The sequence below is a fragment of the Phascolarctos cinereus genome, unplaced genomic scaffold, assembly GCF_003287225.1.
Source record: "Phascolarctos cinereus isolate Bilbo 61053 unplaced genomic scaffold, phaCin_HiC Scaffold_3;HRSCAF=262, whole genome shotgun sequence".
In the NCBI taxonomy this organism is placed as follows: domain Eukaryota; kingdom Metazoa; phylum Chordata; class Mammalia; order Diprotodontia; family Phascolarctidae; genus Phascolarctos; species Phascolarctos cinereus.
In genome coordinates, this window is record NW_027555736.1 from 155,916,041 (window position 1) to 155,942,081 (window position 26,041).

The following is a 26,041-nucleotide window of genomic DNA, read 5'->3' on the forward strand; positions in this document are numbered from 1 at the left end:
ATTACACATAGCATAAAAGAAAAAGATTAAAGGCATGCAGAATTCACGCTAAAGATGAGGAAAACTCATTGTATGTTCTCATATGCCACATATGATGGTCCTAAGAAGTTTACTCTTTGTTTCTTTTTTCCCCCAAAGGGAAGAGGTATAAAGGCAGAGAAAATAGTTTTTGTTCATTGAAAAAATAAGTTTCCTACTAGAATTATTAGTCAAGAAATATAATAACTTGGAAAAAATCTAAATCTCTATGAGAAAGGGTTTTTTCCTATTTCATCAGACACAGCTTTATATTACTTATTTATCTCCCCTACAGACTCTAGAGGTACTTTTAATATGGTAGTTACTTGATAAACACGTGGGAATTAACTGATAAGAAAGAAAAGTAAGTTTTCAACAACTCATCTTTGATCAAAATAAAGTGAGAGATAATTTTAATTTGAATGTGTGCATTGTTCATGAGGATATACAACAGATCTAGTCTCACCCTACCTGGGCATTTCCCTTTGCCAAACTATACATAGTAAGGGGAAGAAAAAAAAAAGGACCAGGGCATTAATCCTAGGATAATTTCTTCTTTAAGCATAGTCACAGATCCTCCTCCTTCCTCAGATGTTTAATTGATTCTCAACATAGGAAATAAAATACAATTTCCAGGCCTTTGTAAAGAAAAAGGCAATTAACAAAGGGAACACACCAAGTTTTTCTAAGATCCATCATGTCTGTGGGTTTGTTTTTTTTAAGGTCCTTGTTTATTTATTGATTTAATTTCAAACAGCCCTGTAACTGCAGCTTGGCACTTGGATCGAAGGTGATATTTGAAAAGTTCCTGTCCTGCAGGTTACCATGTTCCCAACATCTAGTATTAAATCTACAGCAGGCTCTTGCGATGTTTGCTCCCTTCTGTTAGTGCTCAGCACTTTGATAAACATTACTAGTGCCCTTTTGGCACCAAAAACAGGCACTGTGAAGCACTGTCGTGGTCTGGAACGTTGAATTCATGGTATTGACAGAAGCTGCCCTATTGTGTTTTGTTTGTGGTTTTTTTTCCTTGAAACCAGAAGAATAATTTATACTTTAACATCAATATCATAAAAATAAACAATTCTGATAGTCTTAAGAACTCTAATTAACAATGATCAATTCTGATTCCAGAAGACCAAAGAAAAAAATTATGCCTCCCACTTCATAACAGAGAGGTGATGGACGAATATGCAAAATAAGAAATATTTTTGGATGCTACCGACATGAGAATTTCTTTTGCTTGACTGTGCTTGTGATACAGAGGTTCTGTCTTTATTTCTATCTTTTTTTCAGTGGATGGGGAGAGCTGCAAGGGAGAAAAAAGAAGAATGCTTGATAATTGTTGGTTAAAAAATTAATTTTTTTAAAAAACAACATAAGAAGTGGGTAGATTATAGGTGCCCAGATGAAACACCTGAGTATAATTTCCCCCTTTTCTGTGGAGATGAAAACAAAACATACCAAGGTCATGTTATTTCATTGTTGTTAAGAATGACTCTACCAACACAAATCACAACCTACTCATTAATTTAGTCTTGGATATCGGCCTGAGGCTCCAAGACTGAATGACTTGCCTAGGGTCACACAGCTGGTAGGTGAAGAGGTCAGAGGCCAGATTGAAAGGCAGGTGTTTCTGACGCCACAATGCTACAGAACTTCAAAAATAAAAAATTTTCAAAAATGCTAGAGAAAACGTTAATACCTACCTATCAGTCTCAACTTCAAGCCTCATCACAGCTTTATGTGAATTTGAGTGATTAGGGATCCTGTTATCAAGCTTCAAGATCTAATGAGCTCCTCATAAGATTATTTTTTAAAGGCCTAAACTTTTTTCAGCTTCTTTACCATTTACTCACGGGGCTGGCCAACAGTTCCAATTTATTTTTTGAACTAAAGTTTTTTTTCTTGTGCACTTTTTGAGGTGGGGGGGTAGGGGACAGGGACAGACAGAGACAGAAAGAGACAAGGGGAGAGAGACAGAGAGGGAAAGGGAGATGGAGAGAAAGAGAGAAAGGGAGGGGGAGGAAGGGGAGAGACAAAGATAGAGACAGAGAGACATAGGGAAGGAAGGAGGGAGGGGAGAGACAAAGAAAGGGAGGAAGGAAAGAAGGAATGAAGGAAGGAAGGAGGGAGGGAGAGAAGACAGAAGGAGCTTGTGCTCTTAATAATAAACTTGAGAACCTGAAGAGCACTTGGAGGAGCTTAAGAAGAGGTCCCACAGAATCATCCTGGCATGGTAGAAAGCACCAGCCACTCACTAGCTGTGTAACTCTGTACAAGTCACTTCACCTTGTTTGGCCTCAGATCCTTGATCTGTAAAATGAGAGCAGTGGACCAGATCAGTGGCTCTCAAACTGTGGGCCCCAGACTCTCGGGGGCCATGAAGTTATTGCAAGGGTTCTATAAACCATATGCTCACCAAGTATTTGGGTTTTATTTAGTTCCAACAAAAGGGTGCATGAGGGGTTTTGTATCAGTGGTTTTATATTATCAATGCTTCATTTGTGCCTAATAGAAGTAGGGGGGGGAAAGTGTTTTCTGGCCTTCAGAATGAAATATGACCTTTTTCAGAATGGCTTTTCTTTATTATGGTTTTACCCCCCAATGAATGGATACAAAAACTGCAATTGCCATGGTGTGGGAGCCCAAGAAATATTTTGATGTGAAAAAGGGAATTTAAAAAAAATACTCCAAAAAGGTTTAGCACCAGTGGATTACAGATGACCTCTAGAGTTTCTCTCACTCCTAAATTCTACTTTTTAAGATTTTCTATAGCTAGAAGGGAATCCTGCAGCCAAATCAATGTGCCTCCCACTAGAGACTTTCAAGAACTTTTAGATTCTTATAGCTGTAGGATACCTGGGGGACACTAAGCCATGTGGCCACATGAAGCTAATTTGTTTGCTTCAGGTGTGTCCTATTGTGCTTAACTTTGTTTTCCCTGAAAAGTGATATATTGGGGGGGGGGGTGTCTGTGTGTGTCTGTGTGTGTCTGTGTGTCTGTGTGTGTGTGATAACTAGCATTCCTGATTCCGGTGAGCATTTCAGTATTTACTACCAGATTACTGCAGTGATCTGAGTAACCGCCCCTGCCCTTTTTATCAAATAAAATCTTGTGTTTTAAAGGACCAAAAGGTAGAAAAGCAATTCAAAAGCTGCACCACAAACTCAAAGTTGGCCCACAGCTAGCTTCTTAAGTAGAATTATATCTATTGCCAATCTATATCAGACTGTATACTTGAAGCTCTGAAATATATACTTGTGTTAATAACTGATACTCAAATATCATTTTAGGGCTGACAAAGCACCTATAAACATTATCTCATTAGATCTTCCTAATTAACATGATGATGATGATGATGATGATAATGATGATGGCTAACATCTAGCACCCATTTTGTGCCAGGCACTATGCTAAGCATTTACCATTATTATCTCATTCGATCTTCACAACAACCCTGCAATGTAAGTGCTGTTATTGTCCCCATTTTATAGAAGAGGAAACTGAGCAAACAGGGTTAAGTGACTTGCCCAAGGTCACACACAGCTAGGAAGTTCTGAAGCTGGACTTGAATTCAGGTCTTCCTGACTGCAGGCCCACTGCTCTATTCACAGCATTATCTAGCTGCCTCTAATTCTATGATGTTAAAGGTATAATTAGCTCCATTTTATGCATGAGGAAACTGAAGCTAAGAGAAGGGACTTGCACAGAATAACACAAGAGGTAAATATCTGAGGCTGGATTAAAACCCAAATTTTCCTGATTCCAAGTCCCACACTCTATCCTTGGCATTGTTTTGTTTTCTCTTTGTACCACAGTCCCTAGCACAGCACCAGACATTTAGTAGGTGCCTAACAAATGCGTATTAGATAAAACCAAATCATCCATTATTTTTTACCTCTAATCACGACAAAATATTTCATCTCTGAATCCTAAAACTTTTTTTGTCTTATCTAAGCACCCAGATCCAAGAAGAATCTGCAGAGCCTACCCCAAAGCAGTACATCAAAGATCCATCATTTTGAGACATCAGAAGAGTACTTCTGATTCAGAAGTTAACCAAGGGAACCAACTAGCCATTACCTCATCTTGCATTTTTATGGCTGTCAGGCGGGATTTTTCTGCCTCCATGGTTTTCTCCTTTAATTGCCTCTGCATTTCGGCAAGCTCTCGGCGATTTTTCTCCTTGTATTCATCCAGCTGGTTCTGAAGTTCCAGAGTCGATGTCCGTGAAACCTCCACAATGTCAGCCATCTACAGAAAAACATACACATGAATAAATGAAGAGTTGCATTTGTTAAGCACTTATTACATACTAGGAATATAGAAATAAACAAGCATGGTAGTCCTGTCCTCAAAGGGCTTAGGTTCTAATAGGGGAAGATAAGATGTAAAGAGAAGATAGAGTTGGAAGTGAGGTGGGTGGGAAATGGGATAGGGCATCATTTAAAAATGGTTAGTAAGAGGCACAGTGGCCTGGTCTCATGTAAGATTAGGTAAACTTATTTGTCAGAGATCACGGTCCCAGAGAAAGTTTGAGTCCCAATGGGAAGATATATAGAAAGCCCATTTCAGACAGCTAGAAATCTAACCTTTTGCTCCTGTTCTACTTAAGGAATGTCATCCTAAGGAGTCCATGTGATACCGTGAAAAAAAACTAGATTTGGCATAAAAAGACCTGGGGGTTTGAAACCCAGCTTAGTCACTACCATCTGTGTGTCCTTGGGCAAATCAGGTGCCCTCTCTGGGCTGATTTTTTTTTATCTATAAAATAAGAATTTAGACTAGATCCTCTTGAAGGTCCCTTCCAATTCCAAATCCTCTGATGTGATATACTGCCAAATTTACCTTGCCCCTCCCAAAGTGGTCAGTTTTTTTTTCCTGAAGACTTTGTATAGTGCCTGGGGCAGAGGTTAATGTATAGGTTGAAGGTCACCTTCTTTGAAGAAAAAATGCTTTTGATGTAATCCACCAAAGGACATCTGCTTGGTTCATTTTGTATAGCTCCGATGATGAATACACTTCATCTCAGTAAAAAATGACCTATTTAGGGTTGAAGCTTTACCCGTGTGTTCAGAACCCATGCTACAAGGGCGTTCTTAAAACAAGCAGGAGCTGTTAGCTCAAAAAATAAAATGCTAGTCTCTCGAAGAAAGAATCTCAGAGTTCACTTATCCCAAAAACCTGTATTTTATGGAGTGGGAAACTGAGGGAGATGAAGGGATGAGAAGGCAATAGGGAAAGTGTCTGTAGCAGACAAAGGTGACAATGTACTTATTTCCCATCAGTTAATTTTATCTTTTAAGCTAATAATTTCTCTGAGAATAACTCCAAGTTATCCTGTTATGTAACTTGTTCTACATAGTTGTTTGCATGTTGTCTTCCCCGTTAGAATGGAAGCCCCTTGAGGACAGGGACTGCTTTTGCCATTTTTGTATCCCAGAGCTTAGTATGCTGCCTGGCACATAGTAGGTGCTTAATAAATATTTGCTAACTTGGCTTGACTTGAAAACCCCCTGCCAAGTTAGCACAGAGAGGAGCCAAGGTGGGTTTTTGCTATGCAGAAATCACTGGCCTCCATAATGCTTCCTGCCCTGCAGGACTCCTTACCTCCTTGTGAAGTTTCTCAATGGTCTTGTCCAGTTGCCATCGCTCGTTCTCCATTTCATTCTTCAACCTTCTCAACTGTTCCTTCTGATCTGTCTCATCTTGTAACTTCTCAGAGAGATTTTGCTGCTCCTGTGTGGCCCGGCTGAGATTTCTCTATAGGTGATAGGGGACAGGGTAGAGATAGGCAGAGGAATAAAAGACAACCTTATTAACAACTTGTCAGCACCAGCCATGAAAATCAGATGGTGCAGGGATTTTCCACAAATACCATAAGGAACTGAATCAATGAAAAAGAAGCAGGTCAAAGTAAGGCTCATTCTCATTTCAGCATTTCAGGCAGTGTGGTTATTCCTTCCACCAACTAATATCACGACCCAATCATCTAAGTCAGGCCTGCAAGGGCCACAGGTTGAACAGGCCTGGTCTACGTGGACAGGCTCTGGCAGCTCAAAAAAGTCATTACCCTGAAGCTAACCTGGTGAAAAACTTCTCATAATTAACTTAGCTATGCTAATCCAGACATGGCACTAGCTCTTTTTTTTTAAATGGTATTTTATTTTTTCCAATTACATGTAAAGACAATTTGTAACATTCATTTGTTATAAAATTTTGAGTTCCCAATTTTCTCCCTCCTTCCTATCCTCGCCCCCTCCCAAGACAGTAAGCAATTTGATACAAGTTACATATGTGTAATCATGTAAAACCTATTTCCATATCAGTCATGTTGTGAAAGAAGAAACAGTTTGCAATTACAGTTTGCAAAGGGAAAAAAAAAACATGAAAAAAAGTGAAACTAGAATGCTTCGATAGGCATTCATTCTCTATTAGTTCTTTCTCTGGATGTGGATAGTATTTTTCACCATGAGTCTTTTGGAATTGTCTGGGATCATTGTATTGCTGAGAAGAACTAAGTCAATCTTAGTTGATAATCACACAATGTTGCTGTTACTATGTACAATGTTCTCCTGGTTCTGCTCATTTCACTTTACATCAGTTCATGTAAGGATGGAACTCACTTTTACCTGGACCTATAATAAAAGCATTTAAAGGTCTACAGGACCTGCCAGGTCTTTAACTCTCCAGCGAAATATCACTCTAGGACTTTGTAAAGCAAAAGAAGGCTATTTTACACACACACACACACACACACACACACACACACACACACACACAAGGTATGTATTTTTATATACTTATATATTTATAGTTGTTCAGTCATTTTTCAGTCATGTCCAACTCTGGGTTTTCGTGGCAAAGACAATGGAGTGGTTTGGCATTTCCTTCTCCAGTTCATTTTGCAGATGAAGAAACTGAGGCAAATAGGGTTAAGTGATTTGCCCAGAGTCATACAACCAGTAAATATTTGAGGCCAGATTTGAACTCAGGAAAATGAGTCCTCCTGACTCCAGGTCCAGCACTCTATTCACTTCACCAACTAGCTGCCCTTATATTTTTATATAACATAGACATATATTTAATCTATGCCTATACAATATATATTTATAACTATCCTATGCATACAAATTACATATAATATATTCTAATATATTTATATACAACACACATACTATACATACATATATGTGCATATATGCATATGTATATGTGTGTGTGCCTGTGTATTCCTAAAAATCTTAGTGTAGTTTTCAGCTTTTAATAAGAGAACTCCACTAAGGCTTTTGGGACACCCTATATATTCAAATAAGTGTCTAAGACAAGATATGAACTTGGGTCTTCCGACTCCAAGTCTGGCTCTCTATCCTCTATGTCAGAGATGTCAAACATGCAGCCCAGACACTTCCAAGGTTAGCTTCAACTATATTAAAATGCAATTGGGAAATATTTAACAAAACAAATAAAAATGTAATAAAACATAGATAATATTACATTTTTAAACTAAATCATATACTATGTGGCCTGCAGAGATCTTTATCTATGATTAGCGGCCCCCATTTCTATTTGAGTTCGACACAACTGTACTGTGCCATCTGCCTCGATTACTATGGTTTTCCTTAAACCTAGTACTGTACAAAGTTCTAGAGACAGTAGTCTTTCGAAAAGGCAATGTAAGCTAGCATCTTACTTTATTCTACTAGGTCATGATGCTAGTTCCAGCCAGCAGAAAAGAAAGCACCTGGAGAGGAATTTTAAAGGAGATGGCAAAAATAAGCAGTTCCCCCCATTGCAATATACACCCCCCCATTCATTAAAAAAATGTTAAGTGTTTTGGGGCACTGATTTTGTATTATATCTATTGATATTGTATAGGACAGAGTATTCAAATCCTACTCAACACCCTGGCCATCTTGAACACATGACCAACATACTTTTAGGAGGATAACTCCACTGTGACTCTCCTATTCTGTTAGATGAGTAGAAATAAATGGAGCATCCCATACAAATGGGAGGGGAAGGGAATCTCAACAACTTTATCCTACAAGTCACTGGGGAACAGAAACATCACAACACCAGTCTCCTGGTACATAGATAGGCCTCTCTTGGTTAATTTACATTTCCTTTCATAAAGAGTCAAAAGACTGGCTGATAAAGCTTTTACAGCTGCAATTCAAGGCAAATAAACACAAAAAAGAGGGAGCAAAAAAATCTAAGGCAATCAGTCCTTCAGCTTTTGAATAAATGGTTCCTATCACGGATGGCTATTATTATTTAATATTTTAGGAGAAAGTTACATAAAGGGTTCTGGTATTTCCCCTGGAATTGTCCTAAATGTGAGAAAACAACCGAGAACTTGTACCTCAATCATTAACTATGAGGTAGCTGGATCAATCAACAAGCACTTATTTAGCACTTTTTGTTGCTTCGTCGTTTTCAGTCACGTCCGACTGTTAGTGACTCTAGTTGGGATTTTCTTGGCAAAGATACTGGAGTGGTTTGCCATTTCTCCCACTCATTTGACAAATGAAGAAACTGAGGACACAGGGTTAAGGATTGAGGCCAGATTTGAACTCAGGAAGATGAGTCTTCTGACTCCAGGTCCGGTATTCCTTCCACTGTGCCACCTCGCTGCCCTTTACTTAGCATGTACTCTGTGCTGAAGGAATGCCTTTCTTTGGATCATTAATCCACTTTCTGCCTTTCTAGGGTCTGCAAAACCACCACCACTAAAGCCCAGGACTTCTCTCTGATGCCCAGAAACATGGATATATAATATCCCTCTACAGATTGAGTTGTACCTAGTCAAAAGTATCTTTCCATCTTCGCTTGCCACATGCCACAAGTCCCTAGGTATCTCAAGTTAAGCCAGATGTCTCCACCTCAGTAAGTTAATGCATGCTAAATACAGGCCTCTGGCTTTCAATATCTAGATATTGGCTAGAATGCCTTTTCTCTGGAAATCTCTAGAACTCCCAAAAAAGCAACAGCAATGGAAGAAAGAGGACAAGTACTTGCTATATAGTAGTTTATGATAGTCTCATTAATTTTAGACTTTTTGTTTCTCGGTATTTTTTTGTCCTCACCCTTATCCCCAACTAGAGTGTGAGGGTGTGTGGAATATATTTTCCATGTGTTTATCTCTCATTGTTGTTCATTCGTTTCAGTCATGTCCAACTCTCAATTGACTCCATTTTGAGTTTTCTTGGAAAAGATACTGGAGCGGTTTGCCATTCCTTCTCTAGCTCATTTTACAGATGAAGAAACTGAGGCAAACAGAGGTAAGTGACTTGCCCAAGGTCACATAGCATCTGAAGCCATTTTTTAACTCAGGAAGATGAGTTCAGGCCCAGCACTTTATCTACTGCGCCTCCTGGCTGTCCCATATATGTCTCATAACAGCTAGTAAGAAACAACACAGGACAAGTGTTCACTAAGTATTCATTTAATGTGTCTTAAGAGATTATCAACCCCATGTCACACCCTTTGAGAAACTGTTTTGATGGAGATTTTACGAGTTGCTGCTAAGGGAATGTACCCTAAGTTCCTCTGGGACAAAGTACACCTTTATTTGCACCTGTAGCTAGGTGCAAATTTAGGGAGGGTGGTATGGTCAAAATGCCATCAACTTTATTCATTTAAAGTGGTCCTCAGGACAAACACTGTCCTCAAAACTCTCTCAGTCTACGTAAGCCATCATTTTAAAACAGGTACAATAAGCAAGTAGGTATAAAACAAACAGGTTGTTAAGAAGCCAGCATTAAAAAGTACTTAATCAGACTATAAGATCAACAGCCCTACATTGTGGCAACGCTGTTTTCCCAGCTGTGGAAAAGACTAGTCTATGAGACTGAAAGGTCTAGAGAGGCCTACACCAAGCTGCAAAGGTTTTGAGTAGAGACCCATTTGATTTACCTACTTAAGTTCAACAGCAGAAGGGCCAAAAGGTGAGCTTTTCCCCCAGTCTCAGTAAAGTCATAAATACCACCAATAATCAGTCAAATAAGCAAGTGATTACTAAGCACTGACTATATATCAGATGGGGGCAGCTAGGAGTGCTGGACCTGGAGTCAGGCAGCCTCATCTTCCTGAGTTCAAATCTGGCCTCAGACACTTACTAGTTGTGTGACCCTGGGCAAGTCACTTAACCCTGTTTGCCTCCGTTTCCTTATTTATAAAATAAGCTGGAGAAGGAAATAGCATACCACTGCAGTATCTTTGCCAAGAAAACCCCAAATGAGGTCACAAAGAGTAGAACATGACCGACTGAACAAGAAAAACAAATGTGGCAGATACCACACTAATGGCATGGAGAGGTCTCAATCTGTATCAATAGAGAGAGGGAGTACCCACAGAGAGTACCCAGGATTTTTTAGGTATTGAAATTAGATGTAATAGAATATTAATTACTCAAGATTTTGAAATTTAAAAACTTTAAGGCAGACTTAAAAACATGCCAATGAATCTCTCCCTGGTCTTCTAGAGAGCTTAACTCTCTTATAGGCAGTAATCTTTAAAACACAAAAAGAAAATTACTAAGACCATTTGTGCCAGTTTTCTAGATGGAAAACAAATGGCATCTCAGAGTCTAATAAACATGGTCTGTCTAGACAGTGTGATTATTATGGAATTATTTTCAGAGTACAAAAAATGGAGGTAAGACAATGAGAACTACAAACCTAAATGGCTAAAATTTCCAGCTGGATAGTGAATAGCAAACACTGATGCCAGTGTTTCCAGTGCATAACACAGGGTGTCCCAAAAGTCTTCGTGCCATTTCAAGCTCCAATACCTTTAATAGCTTGAAAGGGCACAAGGACTTTTGTGATACCCTGTATTAATATTTTCAAATTGTATAGTGTAGTTCACAGAAAGCTTTCACATACATGAGATTATTTTATCCTGAAATGAACCACCTCTTCCATGGGAATGTTACAAGGAACACGTTTTGTAAGCAGCTATGGAAATGAGAGCTAACATCATTGTTCCAAAAACCTTGTTCAGTTAGCCAAGGCAGGTATCATCAGCCTGCTTTTGCTGAGGACTTGCTTAAGATGACACGTATAGAAAGGGCTTGAGCCAGAGCCTGAATGAACTAACTACAAGATGAAGACTCTTCCCATTATTCCACACTGCCTGTCTGAGAGACTAGCCTTTTCCACAGCTGGGAAAACAGACTCTGAGAAAAGTGGCACGTCAAAGATAATTTCTAAAGCACGAATAGGAATTCCAGAGGAAAAAAAAAAGGGCATTAACATCTCTAGGCTTTCAGCCACTATTTGTCCCGTACAGAGAATTAGCTGTTGACTGTAGATTTACATCTGGTGAAATCCTTCAGTATGTGTGAAACCTCCTGATATGACAGGACAAAGACACAGATGTTCTCAGACATGTGTAAAAGCTGGGCCCAGGATTCAGTGTTTTCTCCTTTTCTGTTCCCAAATTGCTCACAAACTAAAATTCATCTGCAATGCCCAACTCTATCTTCCTTTCTTCCCTTTTCTGTTCAAGGAAAGCTCTCTTCTCTCATCTGCCAATGTTTCAAAGTACATTATTTGAGCCTCTAATTATTTGCATATATGTCTAATCTTCCCTATTAGGTCTAAGCTCCATATGGGCATCAGCTATAACTTATTTCATCTTGAAACACCAGCACTTAGCACAATGCTTTGTGCATGGTAGGCGTTCAACAAATGGCTGTTGAAATTTAACTACTGGAGGAAAAAATTCAGTGCTGTGTAATTATAATGACCAAATCCAGCCCTGAAGCAGAAATGAGAAAATGCACCATCTTTGCAGAGGACTCTGGGTTTAGAATACTGCATACCATGTCAGACTCAGCTGATGTGTTTTGTTGAACTGCAGGGTTTCATTTTTCCTATTGTTTTATTGAAGGGATGATTCTCTGTCTTGGGGAGAAGGGGGATATACATATTTGGAAATGAAGGTGATGTTTAAAAAAAGACAATGATAAAATTTTTAAATAAAGCAATTGCATCATTGACTCTTACAGCCACCCTACAACAAACAAAAACCAACAGTTCTGAAAATGCCACATCATTTTTGTCTGACAAAGGAAGACCTGTCAGGAAAAGTTATTGGCTATGATAAAATAATTAGATCATGAGAGTACTAATTAAACATCACAAACTGATAAAGGTTCATGGCAAAGTTTGATACAAAAAATAAAGCAAAGAAAAGCCAGGGAGGCCAGATGCAACTTCAGAATCAAGATCCGTTTTATCAATGACCTTGCCCCCAACTTTGCTAAGAAAACTGAGGCCATCTACCCCACACACCCTCCCTCATCTACCCAAGCATGTGATGTCCCCTATTCAACAACTCAAAACTTCTCTGTCCCTTCCATCTCTCCTATCCTATGCTCCAGACTCAAAGGATGAGGTGACCCATCTTTCAAGGCTAAAGTTCTTATGTCTTTACTCATCTTTCCCAAGAGGAGTTTGCTCCATTTATCATTGCTTCTCTCTGTCTCTCTTTCAGCCTTGGCCTCTTACTATCTACTGGCTTTTCTCTGAGCTGCTCTAATATGCTCAGGTCTCCCCTATCCTTGAAAGCCTTCAATTAATCCCGTCTTTCCCTCAAGCTATTCTCCTTCAGCTCTCCCCCTTTTCACTACTAACCACCTAGAATAAATACCACCCAGTCACTTCTCAGACCTTTGTCATTTGTCCTCTGACCCTCCTGACTTTCTAACTATTCTCTTAAAAGGTTACCAATGAGCTCTTAATTCTAAATTCAATGGCCTTTTGTCATTGCTTATCTTCCTTGACCTTTCTGCAGGTTTGGACACTGTGAATAGTCCCCTCCCCACCTGAAATAGTCTGTCTCTGTCTCTGTCTCTGTCTCTCTCTCCCCACGCCCCCCTTGGCTTCTGTGATACTACTCTCTCCTAGTTCTCCTACCCCTCTGATTATGCTTTCCCAGTCCCCTTTCATGCATCATCATCTATCTCCAGCCCCCTAAAAATGAGTATCCTCCAAGGCTCAGAATTAAGCCCTCTTCCATTCTCTCTATATACTCTTTTCCTTGGCGATTTCATCTGTTCCCAAAGATTCCTCTACACAAGAGTCTTACCTTTTTTTTTCCCTTTTGTATCATGGATGCCTTTGGAAGCCTATGGACCTCTTCTAAGACTTTTTTTAATAATTGTAGGAAATGCTACATTTTAGATATCAATTAAAATAAAGATGTAATATTTTCCCCATCCAAGTTCATGGATAGGTAAATTTATCCATCAACCTCTTAGGGGTATCCATGGACCCTAGGTTAAGAACCTCTGCTCTACAAGGATGACTCCCAAATCTATGTATGCAGCCTTACTCTCTCTCTCTTCTCAATTCCACATTAATAATTAACTGTTGGCTAGAAAGTCCTATCTGGCTGACTGTCCTTCCCATACCGAAAAAACAAACAGGTTCAAAACTGAATTTATCATCTTCCCCTAAAATTGTTCCTCCTCTAAGCTATTTCTACTGAGGGTACCATCAGTACAAGTTTCCAAACCCTAGAATCAACGAACTTTCTCTACACCATAACTCCCAATATCCAATCAATTACCAAGCTCTACTGATTTTATCTTCAGAACATTTCATACATCTGTGCCTCTCTAGTCAGAGCCACTACCTGAGTTCAGGCCCTTATTACCTATCACCTAGATTATTATACTTATCTCCTAATTGGCCTTTCTGCTTCTAGTGCCTCCCTTCTCCCAGTCAACTTCCACACAGATTTCAAAATAATCTTCCTAAAGTATGGGCTTGATAACATTTTTTTATTTTAAATTTCTTTTATTTTTAATTTATGGAAGAAAATGAGCAATTCCTTAATATGGTATAATAAAAAAGATGATTGCACATGAAATTGCAAATCTACTATGTACAACTTGCTATTCCTTTCAAACATGCAACAAAATTATCATGTAAATTTCTTCTTTTCCTTGCCTCCCCAACCCTGCCCTAGAGATGGCTACCATTAGACACAAATAGGGGTGTGTGTTTGTGTGTGTGTGTGTGTGTGTGTGTGTGTGTGTGTGTGTGTGTGTGTACACACACATATATATACACATATATGTGTAAAATTATTCTACACATATTTCTATTTGTCATTTCTTTCTCTGGATTCAGACAGCATCTTTCTTCATATGTCCTTTATAGTTAATTTGGGTATTTATAATAGTCAAAATAACTTTTTAATGTCCTTTTCCTACTCTCTGATGGTGCCCTTTTGCTTCTAGGGCAAAATGCAAACTCCTCACTCTTCTCTCTAAGGTGCTCCATAATCTGGCTAGGGACGGCCTTTACAAACTTATTTCACAACACTCCCCTTCAAACTGTTTTCACAAAACTGGGTTATTTTTAGTCATTCCCCAAACCTGACAGGCCATCTCCTACCTTCATGCCTGAAATGTGTTCCCCATCTTCACCTCCCCCTTTTAGAGTTTATATTCCTCCAAGGCTTGGGTCAGGGGCTACCTCCTCACTGTCAATTCTTCCCAGGGGTTAGTATTCTCTTTCTCCTGAATTATTCCTAGAGGACTTTGTCTGACATCTCACCTTTCCTGCCTTCATTCCCTCCATTCTCTTATATTTATCTGGCTTTGTGTCACATTCCATCAGTAGAATGCAAACTCTTCCAGTCAAAATCTGCCCTAGTTTTTATCTTTCTTGCCCAGGAGAGACATTTAAAAAACAGTTGTTGAACTACACATGGTCAGGCCAAAAAGAACAAATAAAGCGCTTATTTCCAGACTCTCTGAATTGGTGCTTAGAGTGTGAGAAGAATCACTGCATGCATCATCTTTTGCAGCTACAAATGGTCACTTTTAAATTGGTCTCTGAATGTTTCTCACCACTTAGCACTCTCGTGTGCCTGAAGTTATATTTTTCACAAGTGGAAATTTTCACCAGCTCTTCCCTTTCTACAACTCTCCAAAACATCAACTTTTCAGTGCTGAGAAACTATATTACCTGCCAGGGGGTTGTTTCAAATGTTGTTTCTTTAAAAATCACAGGCCTGGGTTGAGAAGGGTATCATAAAACACAAGGTAGATTTTACAGAAGTCATTATACAAAATCCTGTCTTTAGAAAATATCCTTCAAACCATGTGTTCTGATCTACCAAGAAAACATCCTAACACACTAAGAATCTAGTGACTTTGGGTGGCAGCAGCTGCCTAGTTTCAATTAAAATCCTTATGATAACTCATTTTGTAGGCTTGTAGTCTAATACAATTTCCCAGAGATTTGTTTTAAAAGACTACCATGACAGATTTGGGGAAATGATTTTATAGACCTTTCCACAAAATTCCCATTTCACCTATTGAAAACTGTCAAGTTTCTAAGGATCTGACTTCTAAATGACACTTCAGGAGAACAGCCAGAGAAATGATTAAAAGCTATCATGACACTGTAGCTGGAGGATGGCGGAGATCCTACCAGCAAGAGAAGGAGTAAAGATGAAACAATTTCTTTACATTCTTTGCACATCATTTATTTGGGGCTTCATTGAAGAGAGATTAAAAAGAGCATCCCCTAATTTTTACCTGAATGTCCTCTAGTTGATTCTCCAGGACCCTTTTTGCTGACAGCATTTCCTTTTCTTTGTCTTTGGCATGTAAAAGGGCTTCTTCTAATTGCTGCTTTTCTCCCTACGATAAAGAAAAAGAGGAGACAGTACAATGAGACCAAGTGAAACTTCGCCAATGAAGCTGCCACAGTGGGAAAAAGTAAGCACCAAGAGTAGGAGAAAACAGTAGATACAACAAAGAGTATTGTCACAGGAAGCTGCAACCTGCCCAAGATGGCCCCCAACAAATAACAGTAACTCTCCTGTTTATATTTATCAACCTAGATGGATGCACATAAAGCAAAATTTCATTTAAGCCAATAACCTTTAATTGACTATTCAGAGTTATAAATGGGAATATCCATTTGTAGGTACATGCAATGACATGCCTGCTTTATTTAGCTTTTCTCTCTCCTTCCCTAATGGTTGCCAGTATTAGTAGGGGACCAGGCTCCTTCCCTGCCCACTCCACACCTTTCCCCAATAGCATATCCCTTACGAAAACTTGCTTTTTCAAACTTGCAGGTGTTGGTAAATGAGATAGCCAAGATTACTCTGCATCATATCTTTCAAGCAGAGTAAGAAGAAAACCTAAAGGTTCATTCCTATAGACTGAAGCACATGAGCTGTAGTACATGACTTCATGATAGTTATTGCAGATGCTCTGGGTTCTTTTACTTCTGGTTCTTGGCTCAGATCCAGGAAGCTGAGGCTGCTTGAAGCCTGACCTCTTCATAAGTGAAATTTTACTGTGAATATGCATCTATATATCACACACACAGAGCCTATATCAACACTGTTCCCATGCCTCTTTATGAGCTGCTTTCACATTTGCACAAGCTTCACCCAGGACTAAAGATGATTCCAGTTGCACAAAGGACTCTAACATTGCTTTCCCCCGGTAAATTATGATTCGAAATCCCTTCCCACCTCAAAACATTGCCCTCCCTCCACACACACAAGGGAAAGAGAATAAAGAACAGATGTCACTACACTGCAGCTTGCCCCAATGATTCTTACCTCACATTTCTTTAGTTTTTCCTTCATTTTGACTTCACCTAATTTCATCTCGTCAACCCGTGTCTGAAGTTGTGTCATGCTCAGTTCCAGTTCTTTGATTTTTTCCCGTAGTTTCTCATTTTCTTCGGCTAGGGCCTTCACCTGGTTTTCTGCTCCTAACTGAGTCGCTTGTGAAGTGCTACTCCGATGGGCCAGGACTGCAACATTCTGTGGAAAGGATGTAATAGGGAGCTGTTAGAACTTTCTGGATGCTGGGAAGCTGAGATGCTCTGACTGAACATGACCATTCAACTGGCAAAGGGAAAAAGAGAAACAGGGTAGTCCCACCTACCCACCCACCCCCATCACTTCCTTTTCTTTCAATCAATCAATCAATAGTGATTGACTGAGATGATTGAGCGCCTAGTAGGCCCTGGATATAAAAATACAAAGAACAAAACAATTTCTACCCTAATAGTGGAGACAATAAAGTCATATAGAATTATAAATAGGATAAACATAAATACATAGCAATTAAATACAAAGTAATTTGGGAAAGAGGTTACTAGTTGAGGGGAGGATCATGAAAGGTTTTATGTAGAACGTGGTACTTGAGCTGTGTCTTGAAGGAAGAGAGAAATTCTGTGGAGGTGAAAAGAGAATACATTTCAGATATAGGGGATGACCAGTGCAAAGTCATGGAGATGAGAGATAGAGAGTCCTGTGTGAAGAACAGAAAAACCAGTTCCACTGGATTAGAGTGGCGGGAGTAGAACTAATGTACTATGCTGTACGTTTGCTTAATAAGTTTATTACTCTGGCTGTGTAGTTTTAGCTTTCTAAAATGAACTCTACTTAAGAGCTTGCTGTTTTCTGTCTCTAAATTATTTCAACTAGTTCTCAGTTCAATTGAGAAATTGCATGTGTAGTTTGCTTAAATCATGATAGAATTCATTCCGTGGCAACTGAAATCTGTCTTTGCCAGTAAAAGCCATTTGCATTTGTAACGTTCTGCCGTACATGGTAAACTGCCTTTTTAGATAAAATCATTGTTGTTATTATACAGAATACAGAAACTGATATTCACGAAGCTAGGCCAACTAGAGTTAACTACCTTAACTTGCGATACACAGCATGACCTAAAGCTCTAACCATTCATGAGACATTCTCTCAAATTCACTCATCTTCATTATTGCAGTTGTACATGTGGTTGACACTCATCACCTCCTTACAAATATATTATAAATCTTATCTGTAAAAGTGATCAAGAAATATTCCTGCAGATACATAGAATGAAAATAATAATTCAGATTATGGCTTTTTAATGAGGTTTATCAAGTACACTTCTCACAAGTCTGTGAGGTGGGCAGACAGGGCAACATAATGCCAGGAGCCTTGGCTCTGGAGTCATAAGACCAAGGTTCAGGACCCACCTTTAATACATACTATTTGTGTGAGTTTCAATTTCTCTTTGTCTAAATTTCCTCACCTATAAAATGAGGGGGTCGGATTAAATGGCCTGTGAGGTCCCTTCCAATTCTAAATGTATGAGTTTTTATCTCCATTTGACAGATGAGGAAACTTGCACCTTGCTCGTGACCAAGTATACGTGAGTCAGCATTTGAATACAGAAACTAAACCTGGATATCCTGAAATCTGACTATTTTGCTAACCTGACCTCTGGAAGAAGGAAAAAACTGTTGAGATAGGGACTAGTTCCCACAGGGAATTGTTTTCTTTGCTTGTGTAAACTCTTTAGAAGACTTTAAAACTTTCGACAATAAAGTAGAAGTCGTATGCTCTAGACATTTACCACATACAAGGCTTATAAAAGCCAAAAAGCATTCAAATCAAATGTTTAATTATACCTCAGAAGCTTAATGCAACATTTCTCAATTGTGTACTATATACAAGATAATCTGTTAGGTACTAAGTTTACGAAGACTAAAGCCAGATAGTATCTGACCTCAAGACGCTGACATTCTAATGGAAGGAGAGAAGGATTAAGGGAAGGGAGAGATCTATAGTCAAGCTCGTCAATATGGATACTTCTGCAAATGGTGAAGATTACAACTTTATCCTATGTGACTCATACATGTTCTCCAATAAGTCTGACCTGGCTGGGTTTGGGGTGGGAGGAGTGATCTAATGGATTAGAGACCTTCCTTTATATTTCTTCATATTTCCTGGTTGCTTATGGAGCACCTTGGCTCTGTAAGGGAAGATACTTTACGATCTCTCTCTCCCCTTCTTACTAAATGACCAAACATCTTTTCTGTTCAAACAATTTTCTCATGACATCCTGCTTCTCCTGAACAATGCTTTGCTGATAATATGGTATAGCCTACTCATCCACACAGACTAAGTATATAAGGTAATTTGAGACAAGGAAGACTAGCAACTAGTAGAGATAAAGGAAGTCTTCACGGAGGAGATGGTACACCAAGTACTGAAACTTAGTTTATTGAAACTAAACTGAGTATTGAAAGACAAAACAGATTGACAGACATGTCACATGAAAAGGTGAATAAAGAATTTATTCTAGGCACAGGAGGATGGCTTGTGCAAAAAGGCATGGAGGCAGGAGATGAATCATCTAAGGTTACAAAACAGTCTAGTAGTGCTGGATACCACAGTGCATGAAAAAGAGCAGTGTCAAATAAGTCTAAAAAGGTATACTGGAGTCAGGCTGTATAGGGTATAAAGTCCAGTCTGAGGAATTTTTATTTTACCCTAGTGGAAATAGGGAATCACAAAGTTTTTGAGCAGGATAGTGATGCGGTCAGAACTATGTCCTTAGAAGATCATAATGGCAGCTACATGGAAGATGGATTGGGAGAGAAGAACCTGGAGGCAAGGAGACCAATTCCAAATGAGAGGTGATGAGAGCTTGAACCATAGTGGTGACTATATGAGTGGGGGAAAGGGAATACTAGGGGACACTGTAGTAGAATCATTAAGAGTTTTCAGATGCTTGGACAGAGGGCCTGAGGGAGAGGGAAGAGCCAAAGTTGACACAGGCTGCAAACCTGAATGTCCTGAAAGGACATGGTGGTTCACTAAATAGAAACAGAAAAGTTTGGAAGGAAACAATTAAGCAGCCAAGAACCAAAACACCATGATTTTTTTCTGAGCACTTCTGGGCTTCGCCAAATTCTATCCTGTCTCCTTTCTGCATCTTCCTACCCTCAACACTGGGAGAGGCTTCACGATAGGGAGAGGTGGGAGAGGAATAGGAAAGAACTAAAATGTGTCTGAAAACGCAAGGTAGGAATTTCATGACTTTTTAACAAACTTTGGCAATCCACTATTTTTCACCTACTATTATTTACAATCATCTAAAGGCTGGAGGTTTTTTTTTTTTAACTTTCCTTGCCTTTTCTATGAAATTTCAGCAGCCTCAGGCTTTTGCAAACAATATGATGTGTTTTGGCATCAGTTTGCAAAAATGAGTCTGTTCATAGTGACTAACTTTAAATTTGTGAACTTCCGTTCCCAAAGAGATGGGAATGGAAGGTTAGAATAAGCGTTACGAAACCAAAAAGAAGCATAGGTATATTAGCCTATTATAGTACTGCAGTTATTTCTTCCCTCTTAGGAAAAAATAAAAATAAAATCTAAAAATCCTATCTATCTTTCAGTAGTAACTGAACAAGGCTTAAATATTTCCAAAGATAAACTGGTTAGCCTTATAGGCAGTTTTTGTCAGTTATCCAATATAACTATATAAGCTATAAACATTGCATTGGAATACAAGAACTACTTATCTAAAATGCTCTTCTATGTCTACATGCTCCTATACATGACATGTTCATTTTAAAGACGGTGTCCCAGTGGTCTATTTTAGCCCCAAGGAATTGACAGCTGAACCACTTTATAGATGCAGTTCATCCCAATAAATGAAATACTGAAGCAAAGCCATTACCACTTAATGCACCTATAGAGACAGCAGTGTCTGGAGATGAACAATGAGGGGTTGAAATTAGTCAGAAATTCAGGCTACACATAAAATTTAATGACATTCTTTGGTTTTGTCATTTGCTAAAATTGCATTCCCTGAACCCCTTATCTAAATGGTCATAATGACCATATTTGTAGAGGGGTGAGCTTCTGGATTTTTGAAAGTTAATCAGACGTCAGTCAAGGCCATAAGACTGAGTCTGATAAATCCAGAAAAATCAGGCAGGGAATGAATCAGACTCTTCTCTCCTTCATTCCCCTCATTTTCTCCTTTTACCTCAGCAATGCTTAAATATCACAAAATGCAGATTTGGAAAGGTAAATAATATCTGCCACTTTGTCTCCTCCCCACTGCTACTATTAATAACAGTTAACATTTATATAGTGCTTCACGAATATAATTTCATTTTATCCTTACAACGCTAGAAGGTAGGCACTATTAGCAGATAATGTGACTTGCTCAGGGTCACACAGCTCAGAAGGATCTGAGGAAGGGATATGGACTAGGGTCTTCCAACCAGTGCTGCAAATCCCCAGGGAAGAATGAAAAACTAGCGAAATATCACTGACACATCAGAGGTGAGAATTTACTTTCAAAAAAAGGGGAAAGTTATGGAGTGATATTTGATGCTTCTGCTTCCACAAGCTAATCTGAGACTGCAGGGACTATGTAGTCTGGGTAAATTATATTATACCCTATTAACAAACATGAAGCGAGGCATAAATTAGGAGAACGCCAATATTTTATGTCTCTAGCTCCTAGGGCCTGAATCAGCTATTAAAAAAAACTTTCATAAATTTCACTAGGATTGGTAAGTTTTGTGTGCTATCCATTCCTCTGGCGTAGTCAATGGCTTACCACAAAATCACCCATTTAGAGAGTATTTGTTACTAAATGATGAGGATAGTGGATAGAAGAGTTTAATCATCCCTCTATATTCCAAAGCTCCTCTTAATCCCTAGACTGAAACTAATTCAGCCAGTAAAATCAAGTTATCAAGCTGACAAAATATGTATTTGAACAAATGCTATGCACAAGGCATTGCACTAAATAAGTAGTGGGGAGCAGGGGAAGAGGAAGGGAGCCAAAAGACACTATCCCACCAGCAAGGAGTTTAGATCTATGTGGAGGGGGAAAAAAATCAACAAGCTGGGACAAGTTGTTTTTGTCTTGTTAAAATCACAAGATTTTTAAGTATCATTTCAAAACAGGAGAAAATATATAAGGCAGTGTATAACTTGCCAACTGAACTTAATATGTGTTACTGGAGTTCAGAAAAGCGAGTGACAGCTTCTTGAAAGTACTGCAGAAGAGGTAAAGCTTAAACTGGGTCTTATCAAAGGCCTTTCAGTAAAGGAAGAAGAGCATGAACAGAACTGTAGAAGCAGAGAAACAGAAAGTATGTTTGAGATACAACTAATAACCACATTTGACTAGAAGTATTTGTGCAGGAGATTTTTTTTAAGGATTTATATGTTACCAGCTTCCAAAAAAATATGCAAAAAAGAATATTGGTGGGTAAATGCAGAAAGTTAATTAGGGATTTAGACTATGAATGACCTTGAATGCCAGGCTAACGAAGTCAAACTTTTTTCCTATATGCAGTGCAACTTAGGTGAGTGATCTGAGGAGGAAGTATGGCATGAAACTGACAGTACCATACAGGATGGAACAAAAGGTGGGAGAAATTGAAGGTGAGGAGACCTATTAGACTATTATACTGGATATCTCAAAGGTTTTAGTGCTTAAAACTAAACTGAGACTTTTGGGGACTGTGGGATCCTGATTGGGGAAAAGTCATAATACACAGTAAAAAGTGAAAAGCCATTAACTTCAATTCTGTGAAAGGTGGAAGCCCGGACATGGCGACCTGTTAAAAATTCATAACTTAGATACTGTGACTGGTAAACGACCAGTACCCAATCTTGAGTGCGTAGGCATTTACCCAATTCCAACAGCACTGGGTAAATGTCTGAATGTCTGGGAACCAGGTTCAGTACTAAGTATAAGCTAAAATGTTAGCCAAAACATTAACTAAGTAGAAAAACCCAAAATATCCACCAATCCACAGTGAAGCACCCTATGGTATCTCCTCTCTTTTTCTGACTTCTAAAATTACCATGGGGATTTTTGGGGGGCCTTTGAGGGGATCCATTGAATTGTCTGGCAGATACCTCAGACAGCCTTAAGTATTTATGATTGATTAAACTCCTATAACCAATGTCGAGCCTCTTGGCCTCTTCCTTTGGAATCAAACTCACTCCAAAGTTATGGAGGAGGTATAGGGTTCCCCAGCCAGGGGAATTCTGGACCTTACAGGGACACCTTATATTAAACCAGGCATGAAGTAAACTAGGATAATGGCAACAGGAATAAATGGAAGGAAGGGATGGATATGACAGAGATTTTGAAAGAAGAATCCTAAGGACTTGTGGAATAAATCCTAAAATGTCACCTAAGTATCAGGTATTAGTATTTTTAGACATGGAGGAAAAGGAGATGAGACAGAAGAATTGAAAGATGACTGAGAAATCAATGGTACCATTAATAGAAATGTTGCTTTTGGGATAATGGCAGATCTTTGAGGTAGAGATGTCCAACAGGTAATTGAAAAATCAGAACTAGAATACGAAGAGAAAGATTCAGGAGTCATTCAAATGGAGGTTAACAGTCAAAGTCATCTAAATGAATAAGGTGTCCATAGGAGAGAATATATAGGAAGATGAGCATGAATCAAGCCGAAAACACTCATACACAGAAAGAAGAAACCATTAGAGACATCAACGTCAAAGATGTAGAAAGAGAACATATAGATGACATGATTTTAAATATGAAAATGACCCAAAGCTCAGAAGAGAAAGTCAGGATCCAAAAGGACCTTATCGATCTGGAAGGGTGGACCAATGCTTATAAGAGAAAACTTCAAAGAGAAGAAAGTAAAGATCCATATCTGGGTTCAAAAAATCAACTTCACAAATATACATCTAGGGTAACATCACTAAGCAACAAGTCATGTGAAAAAGATCTGGGAGTTTTAATGGACTGTTTGCTCAATGAGAGTCACAGGCACAGGACACAGAATGAGGGAAGCTAAAGACTGGCTGTATTCTGCTCTGGTAGAACCACATCTAGAATAGTGCCACATTTTACATATTAACAAGCTAAGGCATGATCTGCATAGCCAGCAAGACTGAAAGCATACTATTCCAGGAACAGTTAAACGAACTAGGAATATTTAGCCTGGAAAATACCTGGAAGGCCATGACAGCTATCTTTAAGTCTCCGTAGGGCTTTTATGTATAAGGGAATTCATTTTGCTCCCTTTGATTCCCAGAGGATAGAAATAGGGGCAATGAACTGATGCAGCAGAGAAGCAAAGGGCAGCTGAATGAAAGAAAAATCATAACTACAACTCTTTGAAAATGGAATGGACTGCCTTGGGAGATGGGAAATTTCCATTTATTGGAAGTCATTGAGCAGAAGCTGGATGACTACTTACAGGGAAAACTGTTTGGAGGTATTACTATTCAGGAAAAGATCGGACTAGCTAGTCAGTTAATAGCTATTAAGTGCCCACTATGTGCTAGGCCCTCTGCTAGGCCCTAGCGACACAAAAAGAACAAAAGACCGGAACTCATAACCCAATGAGACAAATACGATGACCTCTGAGATTCGTGACTTTGTGAACCAGGAAAATGTAACGCTATGGAAACCAAAGGAAAAGAAATTTTATCCTATACAACACTGACAGATTAATCTTTTAAAAAGACAACTTTGTTCCACAGCTCTTCTTGCCACGGCAAAGAATTACAGACTGAGCGGCTGCCCATCAATTGGAGAAGGGCTGAACAAGTTACAGTACATAAATGTGACGGGGAATATATTGTGCTACAAGAAATGATGAAGGCAATGGTTTCAGAGAAACCAGGGAAGACTTACATGAACTGATGCAGGATAAACTAAGCAGAACTAGGACAGCAATTTACATAGTGACAACAATATTGTAATGATGAGCAACCTTAAAGACTTGGGGACTCTGAGCAGTCTAATGACAAAGCACAATTCTAGATGACTTAGAATAAGACATGCTACTTATTGAGACCTACTTTTTTTGGACATGGCTAATACAGAAATTTGTTTTGCTTCATTATACACGAGTGTATCAAGGGTTTTAGTTTTCCTTCTTTTTCAAACTGGGGGGAGGGTAGATAAGAAGGAAAGGAGGCAGACTTTTAGCTATTTGAAAAAATGTTTGGATGTTTGTTTGTTTTTTTTAATTTTTAAAGACTGCTTTGTACTGGTCACTCCTCTGTTCAGAGCCCTTCAATGACTCCACAGCCAAAAGTACAAAATCTCCAGCATGACATTCTAAAGCTTCTTCACAATCTAACCCCATCTTATTTCTCACTGCTTCTCTAAGTTAACACCGTAATACAGTCAAAATTATCTATACATTCTTTATCTATACCCTTGTTCATGTTGTTCTCCTATCAGCCTTGCTTGTATGTTCTCCCTTCTCATTATCTGAATTCTACCCATCCTTCTAGGGCTAATGAACACCCCACCTCCTTTTTAAAATTTTCCGAAAGAATCCTAGCTCGCAGTGACCTTTCCCTCCTTTGACTCTATGGTAGAAGCACCATCTATTAGGGTTCCTACCATGTACCCTGGGTTAACTTTTCCCCTAAAAGGTACAGAAGTTGTTTCCGAGACTTGACTGGTCAAAGGAACTAATGCTCCAGTCATGACTTGATTTCCCAATCACCTAGGGCATACAAAGGCCAGCCCAAGAGAAATTGGAGCCCCTCAGATTTTTTGTTAAGTGTTGGATGGTCAGTGAGGGTCTTGTTTCATTCCTTTCCTGAACCTGAACCACTGGATCAGCCTGAATCAGTCCTGACCCCAAAAAGAACTACAGCACATTCCTACCACTCATTTGGCACTTTATCATATGACTACTTGGTATTCATACCTATCTTCCTAACTAAACTGTAAGCTTCCTCAGGGGAAAAGAGCCTGGCTTACTTTGTTATAGTCTCCCTAGCACCTAAACATAGCAGATAATCAATACATAATTATTATGATCCATGATGATGATAAGCATAATGATGACAGGGGAAGATGGCTGGAAGGGGAAAATGAGACGGTCAGCATTTCAATATTACAAAAAGATCAAGAAGAATGAGAAACAATCAACTCATTTCATGGATGAAAAAGTCATTGGTGACTTCAAGAATGTGGTTTCAGTGGATCATGGGGTGGCAAAAAAAAAATAGAAACTATAGTTGGAGACTACTTGTATGAGAAATAAGATGGTAACTAAAGGGGGCAGTAGGGTCAAATGAAGAAGGCCTCAGTGATAGATAAGTCACGAAAATCTGGTTTCAAATACTGCCTCAAATGTGAAATAAGCAGGTCACTGAACTTCTCTGTACCTCAGATTTTCTCACATGTAAAAGAAAGGGGTTCAA

The 26,041-nt window shown here is 39.0% G+C and overlaps 1 protein-coding gene across 1 annotated transcript in view; it reads right to left on the reverse strand.

Moving 5' to 3' along the window:
* The window catches only part of CGNL1 (cingulin like 1), a 197,589-nt gene that overhangs the window by 28,786 nt on the left and 142,762 nt on the right, over positions 1–26,041 (reverse strand). The window contains 4 exon segments of the mRNA XM_020981694.2: positions 4,106–4,276; positions 5,633–5,785; positions 15,588–15,692; positions 16,631–16,837. Coding sequence (XP_020837353.1) covers positions 4,106–4,276; positions 5,633–5,785; positions 15,588–15,692; positions 16,631–16,837 — 636 coding nt within the window.